This window comes from Coregonus lavaretus (genome assembly GCF_964263955.1).
Source record: "Coregonus lavaretus genome assembly, chromosome: 23".
NCBI classification, from domain to species: domain Eukaryota; kingdom Metazoa; phylum Chordata; class Actinopteri; order Salmoniformes; family Salmonidae; genus Coregonus; species Coregonus lavaretus.
In genome coordinates, this window is record NC_140010.1 from 5,226,738 (window position 1) to 5,242,184 (window position 15,447).

General features: G+C 43.1%; 1 protein-coding gene across 1 annotated transcript in view; it reads left to right on the forward strand.

The window, feature by feature from the left end:
• LOC311098840 (cell adhesion molecule 3-like) overlaps positions 1 to 14,128 on the forward strand; it is a gene marked incomplete at both ends in the record, with an annotated part of 46,228 nt that extends 32,100 nt beyond the window's left edge. Inside the window, 2 exons of the mRNA XM_084139408.1 lie at positions 13,861 to 14,013; positions 14,103 to 14,128. Coding sequence (XP_083995534.1) covers positions 13,861 to 14,013; positions 14,103 to 14,128 — 179 coding nt within the window. The remainder of the gene's footprint in view (positions 1 to 13,860; positions 14,014 to 14,102) is intronic.
• Positions 14,129 to 15,447: the final 1,319 nt, after the last annotated feature.

The following is a 15,447-nucleotide window of genomic DNA, read 5'->3' on the forward strand; positions in this document are numbered from 1 at the left end:
AAGAGCGTCTGCTAAATGACTAAAATGTAAATGTAAAATGAATATGAACCAGGTGTGTGTGTAATTGACAAGACAAGACAAGACAAATGGAATGATGAGATATGGAGCGGTCGTGACTAGAAGGCCGGTGACGACGAACGCCGAAGCCTGCCCGAACAAGGAGGGGAGGCAGCTTCGGAGGAAGTCGTGACATCATGCTAAATATGAACATAAATATGGAACTAGAGAAAGGCTCCACAGTTTGGAGATTAAATAATTCACTTCTACATTGCATTGAATTTAAGAATAGAATCAGGGCAACACTGAAGCAATATCTGGAGTTTAATGATTATGACGAGGTCTCCCCTATAATGGTATGTGAAGGGGCCAAAGCAGTGCTTCGAGGTGAGATAATAACATATGCTTAAATTTTTTTTTTTTTAAGATAAAGAAAAATGAGAACTACAAAAGACCTTGAATAGGCTTCAAAGTGAACATAAAAATAATGGAAACTGACTGATATTAAACAAAATAAAATAAAAACGCCTAGATCAAATTAACTTGGACAATATAGAAAATATAGAAAATTGATATTTACTAAACAGAAATATTACAATAGTGGCCCAAAGGCCCAGAAATTACTTGCATTTAGACTGAGAAAACGAAGTAAAAGGGCCAACATACCAGGAATTAAAGATAACAACTCAGAAATCCTTACCAAAAGAACCGAAATAGCTAATACATTTGCCAAATATTACCAAAAACTCTATACTCCAGAGGTACAAGAATCTAACATAGAGAAAATAAAAAGAATACTTAGAAAAAATGTAACTACCTGAAGTGACAGATGAATAAAATGCAAAGTTAATTAAACCAATAACTGAAGAAAAACTGATCCAAAAACAAAAAATGAGAAATGTCCAGGTAGCGATGGATACACTAATGAATTCTATAAGGAATACAAACAAGTACCTTTCTTATGTAAAGCCCTCAACTGGGCTCTCAACAACAGAGAGGAGGCACCAACCTAGAACTCATCTATTATTACCGTTATTGATAAAGAAGGTAAAGATCCAGCAGAATGTGCATTGTATCTACCAATGTCGTTGCTGAACGGCGACCAAAAATTGCTTATATCAATTATTGGAAATAGATTAAGTAATATAATCCCAGATATCATAAACTCTGACCAAACAGACTCTTGAGCAATAATGTCAGGCAAACGTTTAATGTAATGGAAAGACGCTCTCAAGAAAAAACATAAACTGCCGATGCTAACCTTAGATGCAGAGAAAGCCTTTGAAAGGGTGTTATGGCCTTTCATCTTCGAAAAACGTAAAACATTTAACTTTTGTGAAACTTTCTTGAGCTGGCTGTAAATGATGTATAAAACACCAAATGCCAGAATAAGGGTAAATGGTACACTATCGCACTCATTTGACCTCCGAAGGGGGACAAGACGGGGTGATCCTCTGTCACCTTTAATCTTCATTTTAAGTATGAAACCGTTAGCTGAAAATGTAAGAAATAATCAGAAAATGCAAGGTCTACAGATCAATCAGGAAGAACACAAATTAGCAATGAATGCAGACGACTTGATTCTCTACTTAACAAACACACCTCAGTCAGTTATGGATGAAATAAAACAATCCAGTGTCATGTCTGGGTACAGACTAAATACAGGGAAATCAGAAGCTTTTACATTTACGTCATTTAGCAGACGCTCTTATCCAGAGCGACTTACAAATTGGTGCATTCACCTTATAGCCAGTGGGATAACCACTTTACAATATATATATATATTTTTTTCTTTGGGGTGGGGTAAGGGGGGGTAGAAGGATTACTTTATCCTATTCCAGGTATTCCTTAAAGAGGTGGGGTTTCAAGTGTCTCCGGAAGGTGGTGAGTGACTCCGCTGTCCTGGCGTTGTGAGGGAGCTTGTTCCACCATTGGGGTGCCAGAGCAGCGAACAGTTTTGACTGGGCTGAGCGGGAACTGTGCTTCCGCAGAGGTAGGGGAGCCAGCAGGCCAGAGGTGGATGAACGTAGTGCCCTCGTTTGGGTGTAGGGACTGATCAGAGCCTGAAGGTACGGAGGTGCCGTTCCCCTCACAGGTCCGTAGGCAAGCACCATGGTCTTGTAGCAGATGCGAGCTTCAACTGGAAGCCAGTGGAGTGTGCGGAGGAGCGGGGTGACGTGAGAGAACTTGGGAAGGTTGAACACCAGACTGGCTGCGGCATTCTGGATGAGTTGTAGGGGTTTAATGGCACAGGCAGGGAGCCCAGCCAACAGCGAGTTGCAGTAATCCAGACGGGAGATGACAAGTGCCTGGATTAGGACCTGTGCTGCTTCCTGTGTAAGGCAGGGTCGTACTCTCCGAATGTTGTAGAGCATGAACCTACAGGATCGGGTCACCGCCTTGATGTTAGCGGAGAACGACAGGGTGTTGTCCAGGGTCACGCCAAGGCTCTTCGCACTCTGGGAGGAGGACACAACGGAGTTGTCAACCGTGATGGTGAGATCATGGAATGGGCAGTCCTTCCCCGGGAGGAAGAGCTATGACGGTAGGCCAATCAATATCCAAAGACATCCAAACTAAGTTTGAACTTAAACGGGATCAAAATAAATTGAAATACTTAGGTATTACTATCCCCCAAGATCTGACAACACTAAATCATTATAACTTTGGAACATTGGAAAACCAGCTTTTGCAGGATTTACAAAGATGGAAATTAGTATATTTTAACAATAACAGGAAGAATTTAAACTATTCAAATGAATGTCCTCCGAAGATTTGTATTCCTGTTCCAGAATCAACCAATAACTCCAAATATTTTTAAACAGTGTGACAAACTACCGAGTACATTTAACACCATAACGGTCTGGACAAAGATCACCAAAACAAAATGCATCCAAACAGACCTGATCTACCTGCGAGAAATTGTAATGGACAGCGACTTTAAGCCAAGTATGATTGGTGATACATTTAAATGATGGTCTGAAAAAGGACTGAGCAGGTATCATCAGATGTTCACAGACAAGGGGATAGATACATTTGAGAATCTATAAAAAAAAGTACAACCTTCAGAACTCTGTTTTCACAATTATTTACAAGTAAGAAGCTACTGTATATTACTAAAGCAGTGGGACTTAATAAAACGCTTAGTGATATACATCCCTTAATTAGATATATAGCAAAATACGTATAACAAGGTAAATGCAAAAAAATGTGCTGGGGCACATATACAGAATTATCGTAGAAGAAACAAAATATGAGAATATTATAGCTGTAACCAATTGGGAAGATGAGCTGCAAATAGCAATAACCCAAGAGGATTGGGAGGACACATCTAGAAACACGTCCAAGATAACCAACTCTCCAAATTCAGTCCAAGATGTTTTACAACTCCTATAATATATTCAAAATACAACCGTGACATCACACCAAGTTGCTGGCGTAACTATGGGGACAGCAGCGCTAAGCATACTCACATATTATATTCCTGCTCAGTCCTCAATCATTTCTGGATCGAAGTATACAGAGTGTTGGATGATACGTTAGAATGTTCGCTTTCTCTAATCCAGAGAACCCCTCATGCTCCTTGACTCTGATAAGTACCTCTTCAGAATTCTGAGATTTAACAGCACAAACCGATAACTAGAAGCTGGCTTAAACCGCTGGCACCACATATAACCAACTGGAAAGAAACAATGAATGAAATCTATAGGATGGAAATGACCCATAGAATAAGAAACCAAATGACTCTCTTTGAGATACGATTATTAAAAAAGAGAGGAGAAAAAAAAAAGACATTTATAGTATGAAATATTTATAAGCACTAACAGGAGATAAAATGAACATGTTTTAAACGGACGGGTGTGGTAGGTCCCCTGTAGCTCAGTTGGTAGAGCATGGCGCTTGCAACGCCAGGGTTGTGGCGCCGTTTCCCACGGGGGGCCAGTATGAAAAATGTATGCACTCACTAACTGTAAGTCGCATACAAGTGTGCGTATGTATGCGTATCTGCGTTTGTGTGTGCATGGGTGAGCCATGCACGAAAAGATGGTGAAAACATAATGTCTATAGGGGATGCCAGGATGCCAACAAAACACCAGGAGATTTAACCAACAGATAATAAATACAATAGCACTTCAGGGGCATGTCCAAGCCAACGCCAAACACAGGATGTAGATTTTACTATTATTATTATTATTACTATTATTACTATTATTATTATTACTATTATCATTATTACTATTACTATGATTATCATTATTACTATTACTATTATTATTACTATTATCATTATTACTATTACTATTATTACTATTATTATTATTATTATTATTATTATTATCATTATTACTATTACTATGATTACTATTACTAATATTATTACTATTATTATTATTATTATTTCTTAGGGTCAACAATGGGGGATGTATATATAATTTGTTGTGATTCTGTTATGATCTAAAACCAATAAATTAAAAGTATATAAACTTAATAAATTGTGCCTTCCTGTACTATACTAATGCTAAAATGTTTATTCTATTCTACTGAGCCATTTACTTTATGTTCGTATTCTTATATTTTATTATTTCTTATTGTTGTTGCATTGTCCAGAAGGAACCTGCAAGTAAGCATTTTGTTGGACGGTGTAAACCATGTGTACAGTGAGGGAAAAAAGTATTTGATCCCCTGCTGATTTTGTACGTTTGCCCACTGACAAAGAAATTATCAGTCTATAATTTTAATGGTATGTTTATTTGAACAGTGAAAGACAAAATAACAACAACAAAATCCAGAAAAACGCTTGTCAAAAATGTTATAAATTGATTTGCATTTTAATGAGGGAAATAAGTATTTCACCCCTCTGCAAAACATGACTTAATACTTGGTGCACCCTTGTTGGCAATCACAGAGGTCAGAAGTTTCTTGTAGTTGGCCACCAGGTTTGCACACATCTCAGGAGGGATTTTGTCCCACTCCTCTTTGCAGATCTTCTCCAAGTCATTAAGGTTTCGAGGCTGACGTTTGGCAACTCGAACCGTCAGCTCCCTCTACAGATTTTCTATGGGATTAAGGTCTGGAGACTGGCTAGGCCACTCCAGGACCTTAATGTGCTTCTTCTTGAGCCACTCCTTTGTTGCCTTGGCCATGTGTTTTGGGTCATTGTCATGCTGGAATACCCATCCACGACCCATTTTCAATGCCCTGGCTGAGGGAAGGAGGTTCTCACCCAAGATTTGACGGTACATGGCCCCGTCCATCATCCCTTTTGATGTGGTGAAGTTGGCCTGTCCCATTAGCAGAAAAACACCCCCAAAGCATAATGTTTCCACCTCCATGTTTGACGGTGGGGATGGTGTTCTTGGAGTCATAGGCAGCATTCCTCCTCCTCCAAACACGGCGAGTTGAGTTGATGCCAAAGAGCTCCATTTTGGTCTCATCTGACCACAACACTTTCACCCAGTTCTCCTCTGAATCATTCAGATGTTCATTGGCAAACGGGCATGTATATGTGCTTTCTTGAGCAGGGGGACCTTGCGGGCGCTGCAGGATTTCAGTCCTACACGGCGTAGTGTGTTACCAATTGTTTTCTTGGTGACTATGGTCCCAGCTGCCTTGAGATCATTGACCAGATCCTCCCGTGTAGTTCTGGGCTGATTCCTCACCGTTCTCATGATTATTGCAACTCCACGAGGTGAGATCTTGCATGGAGGCCCAGGCAGAGGGAGATTGACAGTTATTTTGTGTTTCTTCCATTTGCGAATAATTGCACCAACTGTTGTCATCTTCTCACCAAGCTGCTTGGCGATGGTCTTGTAGCCCATTCCAGCCTTGTGTAGGTCTACAATCTTGTCCCTGACATCCTTGGAGAGCTCTTTGGTCTTGGCCATGGTGGAGAGTTTGGAATCTGATTGATTGATTGCTTCTGTGGACAGGTGTCTTTTATACAGGTAACAAACTGAGATTAGGAGCAATCCCTTTAAGAGTGTGCTCCTAATCTCAGCTCGTTACCTGTATAAAAGACACCTGGGAGCCAGAAATCTTTCTGATTGAGAGGGGGTCAAATACTTATTTCCCTCATTAAAATGCAAATCAATTTATAACATTTTTGACATGCGTTTTTCTGGATTTTGTTGTTGTTATTCTGTCTCTCACTGTTCAAATAAACCTACCATTAAGATAATTTATTTGTCAGTGGGCAAACGTACAAAATCAGCAGGGGATCAAATACTTTTTTCCCTCACTGTATCCTGAAAGGACAACTAATACAATTTTAAACTTGAAACACACACACACACACACACACACACACACACACACACACACACACACACACTGTCACTGTGCCAAATAGGCCAAGCTCCAGACTCCAGACCCTATCTTCCACCAGGACATTAGTACAGTAGTCACACCTGGGTTCAAATACTATTTGAAATGATTTCAAATACTTTACAGTGCATTCGGAAAGTATTCAGACCCCTTGAAATGTTGTTACGTTACAGCCTTATTCAAACATTTATTAAATAGTTTTTTCCCCTCTTCAATCAACACACAATACTCCATAATGACAAAGCAAAAACAGGTTTTTAGAAATATCTGCAAATGTATTAAAAACAACAACTGAAATATGACATTTACATAAGTATTCAGACCCTTTACTCTGTACTTTGTTGAAGCACCTTTGGCAGCGATTACAGCCTCAAGTCTTCTTGGGTATGATGCTACAAGTTTGGCACACCTGTATTTGGGGAGTTTCTCCCATTCTTCTCTGCCAATCTTCTCAAGCTCTGTCAGGTTGGATAGGGAGCGTCACTGCACAGCTATTTTCAGGTCTCTCCAGAGATGTACGATCAGGTGGCTGGGCCACTCAAGGACATTCAGAGACTTGTCCCGAAGCCACTCCTGCGTTGTCTTGGCTGTGTGCTTAGGGTCCCTGCCGCTGAAAGACATCCCCACAGCATGATGCTGCTACCACTATGCTTACCGAAGGGATGGTGCCAGGTTTCCTCCAGACGTGACGCTTGGCATTCAGGCCAAAGAGTTCAATCTTGGTTTCATCAGACCAGAGAATCTTGTTTCTCATGGTCTGAGAGTCTATTAGGCCTTTTGGCAAACTCCAAGCGGGCTGTCATGTGCCTTTTACTGAGGAGTGGCTTCCGTTTGGCCACTCTACCATAAAGGCCGGATTGGTGGAGTGCTGCAGAGATGGGAGAACCTTCCAGAAGGACAACCATCTCCACAGAGGAACTCTGGAGCTCTGTCAGAGTGACCATCGGGTTCTTGGTCACCTCCCTGACCAATGCCTTTAAATTATGTCATTGTTGCCATGGTACCGTGGTTAGGGCTGTGACCGTCATGGAATTTTGGATGACGGTTATTGGTCAGCCAAATGACGGCGGTCTCCGTTATAATGGTTTGATTGTTTTGTTTTTTAAAGACACATTTTCTCCTCTCCTCCCGACTGCTACAACCCCCTGCTTGTTTCAGCAAGGAGCAGCACAGTTTCATCACGTTTAGTCCAAGGGCCACCCACCAAAAAAGGCTTCAGAAAAGGTGTTTTGTGACCAAGGAAACGGAAACGCAATGTTTCAACATCATTACGTAGATAATTTTATGAACACGTAAAAGTTGCACATTAATTAAATATTATAAATCAAAAGTAACATTTTCAAAATAATAGCTCATTTGGGGTAATTTTCCCTAGCAACATTATGAGGTTGCTACGTTACATCTTGGTTACAATTGTTACAGACGTTCCATTGTTCATGCTTGCAGAAAGCAATGTATGGAACACGGAACAACACATTTTTGGTGGGTGGCACTTGGACTTGTTGTAAAGAGTCCATGTTACCGCCGAAACGGACTCAACCGCACGAATGCCCGGCCGTTCCGTCTTCAGCCAGCTGTTCGTTTACGACGGTTATTTTATTTTCACGACTGTCTTCATCCGTAACCCTTGGTTACACGATTATACAGTAATTGTGCCAGCCCTAACCGTGGTATGTACTTGTAGCCTACATTATTTTCAGGGCTAGATCAATAACAATACTGTGGAAGTAGACGTAGCTGTCATTGTTTCTGAAATACAATATTCTGCTCTCACGAATCACATTAATCCCAATAAAGCCTCTTTCAGTTAACAATGAGAGAGAGAGAGAGAGAGAGAGAGAGGAATTAGGGAGACAGATTTAGGATAGTGTTCAGAGGGCACAGGGGAGCACACAGGAGCTACATGAAGACACATGAACGGAGCTTGGTTACTGATAAACCATGAAGACACATGAACGGACCTTGGTTACGGATAAACCATGAAGACAAATGAACGGACCTTGGTTACTGATAAACCATGAAGAGAAAGCACTGGCAGAGACACAGACAGGCAGCTGGGATGTTAGGCATACTTTGCAGACACACAGACACTGGCAGAGCTAGGCATGCTATGAAGAGAGAAAGAGAAACAGAGACAGAGAGAGAGGCATGCTATGCTAAGAGAGCGAGCAGGGGGAGAGAGGCCGCCGTAGGTAGACCTGGCTCTCGAGAAGACAGGCTATGTGCACACTGCCCACAAAATGAGGTGGAAACTGAGCTTCACTTCCTAACCTCCTGCCAAATGTATGACCATATTAGAGACACGTATTTCCCTCAGATTACACAGACCCACAAAGAATTCAAAAACAAATCCAATTTTTATAAACTCCCGTATCTATTGGGTGAAATACCACAGTGTGCCATCACAGCAGCAATATTTGTGACCTGTTGCCACAAGAAAAGAGCAACCAGTGAAGAACAAACACAAATACAACCCATATTTATATTTATTTTCCCTTTTGTACTTTAACTATTTGCACTGTATATAGACATAATATGACATTTGAAATGTCTTAATTATTTTTGAAATTTGTGAGTGTAATGTTTACTGTTCATTTTTGTATTGTTTATTTCACTGTTGTTTATTATCTATTTCACTTGCTTTGGCAATGTAAACGTATGTTTCCCATGCCAATAAAACCCCTTAAATTGAAATTGAATTGCGAGAGAGGCATGCTACAGAGAGACACATAGACAGAGAGAGAGAGAGAGAGGCATGCTATGCAGAGAGAGACAGAGAGAGAGGCATGCTACAGAGAGAGACATAGAGACAGAGAGAGAGGCATGCTATGAAGAGAGAGACATAGAGACAGAGAGAGAGGCATGCTATGCAGAGAGAGACACAGAGAGAGAGGCATGCTATGCAGAGAGACACAGAGACAGAGAGAGAGAGAGGCATGCTATGCAGAGAGACACAGAGACAGAGACACAGAGAGAGAGGCATGCTATGCAGAGAGACACAGAGACAGAGACACAGAGAGAGAGGCATGCTATGCAGAGAGACACATAGACAGAGAGAGAGAGAGAGGCATGCTATGCAGAGAGAGACACAGAGACAGAGAGAGAGAGGCATGCTATGCAGAGAGAGACAGAGAGAGAGGCATGCTATGCAGAGAGAGACAGAGAGAGAGGCATGCTATGCAGAGAGACACAGAGACAGAGAGAGAGGCATGCTATGCAGAGAGAGAGTTTTTGTTATGTGTATCACTTTAATGACAATATAATTCTAATCACTTCGCTTTGGCAACGTTGACCTTGTCATTCATGCCATTAAAGCATATTGCATTTGAAAGAGAGAGAGGGAGACAGACACACACACACACACACACACACACAGAGGAAGTCAGACACACACACACACACACGTCTGCATCTTAGACAGATACACACACACACAGAAAGACAGAGTCCGAGAGAGAGAAGAGGGAGAGAGAGAGAGAAGAGGGAGGGAGAGAGAGAGAGAGAGAGAAGAGGAGGGAGGGAGAGAAGAGGATTAGGGAGAGAGAAGAGGAGTAGGGAGAGAGAAGAGGAGGGAGAGAGAAGAGAGAAGAGGAGGGAGAGAGAGAGAAGAGGATGGAGAGAAGAGAGAAGAGGATTGTGAGAGACAGAACATATGAAAGGGATGTATGGACAGTCGTGGTCAAAGGTTTTAAGAATGACACAAATATTAATTTTCACAAAGTCTGCTGCCTCAGTTTTTATGATGGCAATTTGCATATACTCCAGAATGTTATGAAGAGTGATCAGATGAATTGCAATTAATTGCAAAGTCCCTCTTTGCCATGAAAATGAGCTTAATCCCCCAAAAACATTTCCACTGCATTTCAGCCCTGCTACAAAAGGACCAGCTGACATCATGTCAGTGATTCTCTCATTAACACAGGTAAGAGTGTTGACGAGGACAAGGCTGGAGATCACTCTGTCATGCTGATTGAGTTAGAATAACAGACTTGAAGCTTTAAAAGGAGGGTGGTGCTTGAAATCATTGTTCTTCCTCTGTTAACCATGGTTATCTGCAAGGAAACACGTGCCGTCATCATTGCTTTGCACAAAAAGGGCTTCACAGGCAAGGATATTGCTGCTAGTAAGATTGCACCTAAATCAACCATTTATCGGATCATCAAGAACTTCAAGGAGAGAGGTTCAATTGTTGTGAAGAAGGCTTCAGGGCGCCCAAGAAAGTCCAGTAAGCGCCAGGACCGTCTCCTAAAGTTGATTCAGCTGCGGGATCGGGGCACCACCAGTGCAGAGCTTGCTCAGGAATGGCAGCAGGCAGGTGTGTGCATCTGCACGCACAGTGAGGCGAAGACTTTTGGAGGATGTCCTGGAGGCCACTTCTCTCCAGGAAAAACATCAGGGACAGACTGATATTCTGCAAAAGGTACAGGGATTGGACTGCTGAGGACTGGGGTAAAGTCATTTTCTCTGATGAATCCCCTTTCCGATTGTTTGGGGCATCCGGAAAAAAGCTTGTCCGGAGAAGACAAGGTGAGCGCTACCATCAGTCCTGTGTCATACCAACAGTAAAGCATCCTGAGACCATTCATGTGTGGGGTTGCTTCTCAGCCAACGGATTGGGCTCACTCACAATTTTGCCTAAAAACACAGCCATGAATAAAGAATGGTACCAACACATCCTCCGAGAGCAACTTCTCTCAACCATCCAAGAACAGTTTGGTGACGAACAATGCCTTTCCAGCATGATGGAGCACCTTGCCATACGGCAAAAGTGATAACTAAGTGGCTCGGGGAACAATTAATCGAAATGTTGGGTCCATGGCCAGGAAACTCCCCAGACCTTAATCCCATTGAGAACTTGTGGTCAATCCTCAAGAGGCGGGTGGACAAACAAAAACACACACATTCTGACAAACTCCAAGCATTGATTATGCAAGAATGGGCTGCCATCAGTCAGGATGTGGCCCAGAAGTTAATTGACAGCATGGCAGGGCAGATTGCAGAGGTCTTGAAAAAGAAGGGTCAACACTGCCAATATTGACTCTTTGCCTAGACTTAATGTAATTGTCAATAAAAGCCTTTGACACTTATGGAATGCTTGTAATTATACTTCAGTATACCATAGTAACATCTGACAAAAATATCTAAAAACACTGAAGCAGCAAACTTTGTGAAGACCAATACTACCACGACTGTACTGTATTTACAGCTGAAGTCGGAAGTTGACATACACCTTAGCCAAATACTCTGTTTTTCTCTGTTTCTCACAATTCCTGACATTTAATCCTAGTAAAAAATCCCTGTCTTAGGTCAGTTAGGATCACCACTTTATTTTAAGAATGTGAAATGTCAGAATAATAGTAGAGAGAATTATTTATTTCAGCTTTTATTTCTTTCATTACATTCACAGTGGGTCAGAAGTTTACATACACTCAATTAGTATTTGGTAGCATTGCCTTTAAATTGTTTAACTTGGGTCAAAGGTTTCGGGTAGCCTTCCACAAGCTTCCCACAATAAGTTGGGTGAATTTTGGCCCATTCCTCCTGACAGAGCTGGTGTAACTGAGTCAGGTTTGTAGGCCTCCTTGCTCGCACACTCCTTTTCAGTTCTGCCCACACATTTTCTATAGGATTGAGGTCAGGGCTTTGTGATGGCCACTCCAATACCTTGACTTTGTTGTCCTTAAGCCATTTTGCCACAACATTGGAAGTATGCTTGGGGTCATTGTCCATTTGGAAGACCCATTTGCGACCAAGCTTTAACTTCCTGACTGATGTCTTGAGATGTTGCTTCAATATATCCACATAATTTTCCTTCCTTATGATGCCATCAATATTGTGAAGTGCACCAGACCCTCCTGCAGCAAAGCACCCCACAGCATGATGCTGCCACCCCCGTACTTCACGGTTGGGATGGTGTTCTTCGGCTTGCAAGCAACCCCCTTTTTCCTCCAAACATATCGATGGTCATTATGGCCAAACAGTTATATTTTTGTTTCATCAGACCAGAGGACATTTCTCCAAAAAGTACGATCTTTGTCCCCATGTGCAGTTGCAAACCGGTCTGGCTTTTTTATGGCGGTTTTGGAGCAGTGGCTTCTTCCTTGCTGAGCGGACTTTCAGGTTATGTCGATATAGGACTCGTTTTACTGTGGATATAGATACTTTTGAACCTGTTTCCTCCAGCATCTTCACATGGTCCTTTGCTGTTGTTCTGGGATTGATTTGCACTTTTCGCACCCAAGTACGTTCACCTCTGGGAGACAGAACGCGTCTCCTTCCTGAGCGGTATGACAGCTGCGTGGTCCCATTGTGTTTATACTTGCGTACTATTGTTTGTACAGATGAACGTGGTACCTTCAGGCGTTTGGAAATTGCTCCCAAGGATGAACCAGACTTGTGGAGGTCTACAATTTTGTTTTCTGAGGTCTTGGCTGATTTCTTTTGATTTTCCCATGATGTCAAGCAAAGAGGCACTGAGTTTGAAGGTAGGCCTTGAAATACATCCACAGGTACACCTCCAATTGACTCAAATGATATCAGAAGCTTCTAAAGCCATGACATCATTTTCTGGAATTTTCCAAGCTGTTTAAAGGCACAGTCAACTTAGTGTATGTAAACTTTTGACCCACTTTAATTGTGAAACAGTGAATTATAAGTGAAATAATATGTGTGTAAACAATTGATGGAAAAATTACTTGTGTCATGCACAAAGTAGATGTCCTAACCGACTTGCCAAAACTATAGTTTGTTAACAAGAAATTTGTGGAGTGGTTGAAAAACAAGTTTTAATGACTCCAACCTAAGTGTATGTAAACTTCCGACTTCAACTGTATGTACAGTGTGTGTGTGTGTGTGTGTGTGTGTGTGTGTGTGTGTGTTCTAAGAGTCAGACAGACAGTTATGAGCCCAGACACAGTCAGATCAGATTACATATAGAGGTCAAAGATATCATGTGTAGGTACAACTTGTGTTTCCTACCATTTCATCATCCTCCCATAACCTACACTAAACACCGCTCCATTTAGCTGGCTGTGTGCCTCCCTCCCTCCCTCCCCCTGCTGCCTGGGTGATGACAAAGTGTTTATATCTCTTCTTCTTCTGCCCCCTTGTTCTATTTTCCTCTACCCTGTCGGCCTTGTCCCCTCCCCTCTCTCCCCCTCTCCCTCATTTTCTCCTCTCTTTCTCTGTTTCTCTCTCCCACTCCCTCTCTTACCCCTCTCCCCTCTCCCTCCCCTCTCTCCGTCCCCCTCTCTCCCTCCCTCTGTCCCTCCCCCCACTGCCTCTCTTACCCCTCTCCTTCCCCTCTCTCCCTCCCCCTCTCCCCCTCTCTCTCTCCCTCTCCCACCACCCCACTCCCTCTCTTACCCCTCCCCCTCCCCCTCTCTCCTCCCTCTCCCTCCCCCTCTCTTGCTCCCTCTCCCACCCCCCACTCCCTCTCTTCCCCTCTCTCCCTCTCTTCCCCTCTCTCCCTCCCCCTCTCTCTCTCCCTCTCTCACCCCCCACTCCCTCTCTACCCCCTCTCCCCTCTCTCTCGCCCAGCTCTGAGAGATAACCGTATCCAGCTCCACCGGTCTACAGGCACAGAGCTGTCCATCACCATCGGAGACGTGCAGCTGTCAGACGAAGGAGAATACACCTGCTCTATCTTCACAATGCCTGTCCGCACTGCCCGCGCCACCGTCACCGTGCTAGGTGTGTGTATGTGTTGTGTGTGTATGTGTTGTGTTTGTGTGTGCGTGTATGTGTGTGTTTCTGTATTATGCATTAACATATTCAATTAGAGATCTTCCGGCAGTATGTGTGCTAGATACAGTAGTGGAGTACTGTATGTAGATTTCTTTGTCTGAGTGTTGGTAGCGTACAGTATCTGTATCTGCATTGCATTAGTCTGTATGTCTGCAGGTATTGCAGAATATTGCATTCTGTCTGTTGTTTGTATAACCTTCTGTTTGTACAGTGCCTATACAAAGGTTCTATCTAGAAAGGGTTATTTGGCTGTCCCCATAGGAGAACCCTTTTGAAGAACCCTTTTTGGTTCCAGGTACGCTATATGACCAAAAGTATGTGGACACCTGCTCGTCGAACATCTCATTCCAAAATCATGGGCATTAATATGGAGTTGGTCCCCACTTTGCTGCTATAACAGCCTCCACTCTTTTGGGAAGGCTTTCAACTAAATGTTGGAACATTGCTGCGGGGACTTGCTTCCATTCAGCCACAAGAGCATTAGTGAGATTGGGCACTGATGTTGGGCGATTATGCCTGGCTAACAGTTGGCGTTCCCAATTCATCCCAAAGGTGTTCGATGGGGTTGAGGTCAGGGCTCTGTGCAGGCCAGTCAAGTTCTTCCACACCGATCTCGACAAACCATTTCTATATGGACCTCGCTTTGTGCACGGGGGCATTGTCATGCTGAAACAGGAAAGGGCGTTCCCCAAACTGTTGCCACAAAGTTGAAAGCACAGAATCGTCTAGAATGTCATTGTATGCTGTAACTAAGGGGCCTAGCCCGAACCATGAATATCAGCCCCAGACCATTATTCCTCATCCACCAAACTTTACAGTTGGCACTATGCATTGGGGCAGGTATCGTTCTCCTGGCATCCGCCAAACCCAGATTCCTCCATCGGACTACCAGATGGTGAAGCGTGATTCATCACTCCAGAGAACAGGTTTTCCACTGCTCCCGAGTCCAATGGCGGCGAGCTTTACACCACTCCATGGAAACCCATTTCATGAAGCTCCATACGAACAGTTCTTGTGCTGACCTTGCTTCCAGAGGCAGTTTGGAACTCAGCAGTGAGTGTTGCAACCGAGGACAGACGATTTTTACGCACTACACGCTTCAGCACTCGGCGGTCCTGTTCTGTGAGCTTGTGTGGCCTACCACTTCACGGCTGAGCCGCTGTTGCTACTAGACGTTTCCACTTCACAGCACTTACAGATGACCGGGGCAGCTCTAGCAGGGCAGAAATTTGACTAACTGAGTTGTTGGAAAGGTGGCATCCTATGACGGTTTCACGATGTTGAAAGTCACTGAGCTATTCAGTAAGGCCATTACTACTGCCAATGTTTGGCTATGGAGATTGCATGGCTGTGTGCTCGATTTTATACACCTGTCAGCAT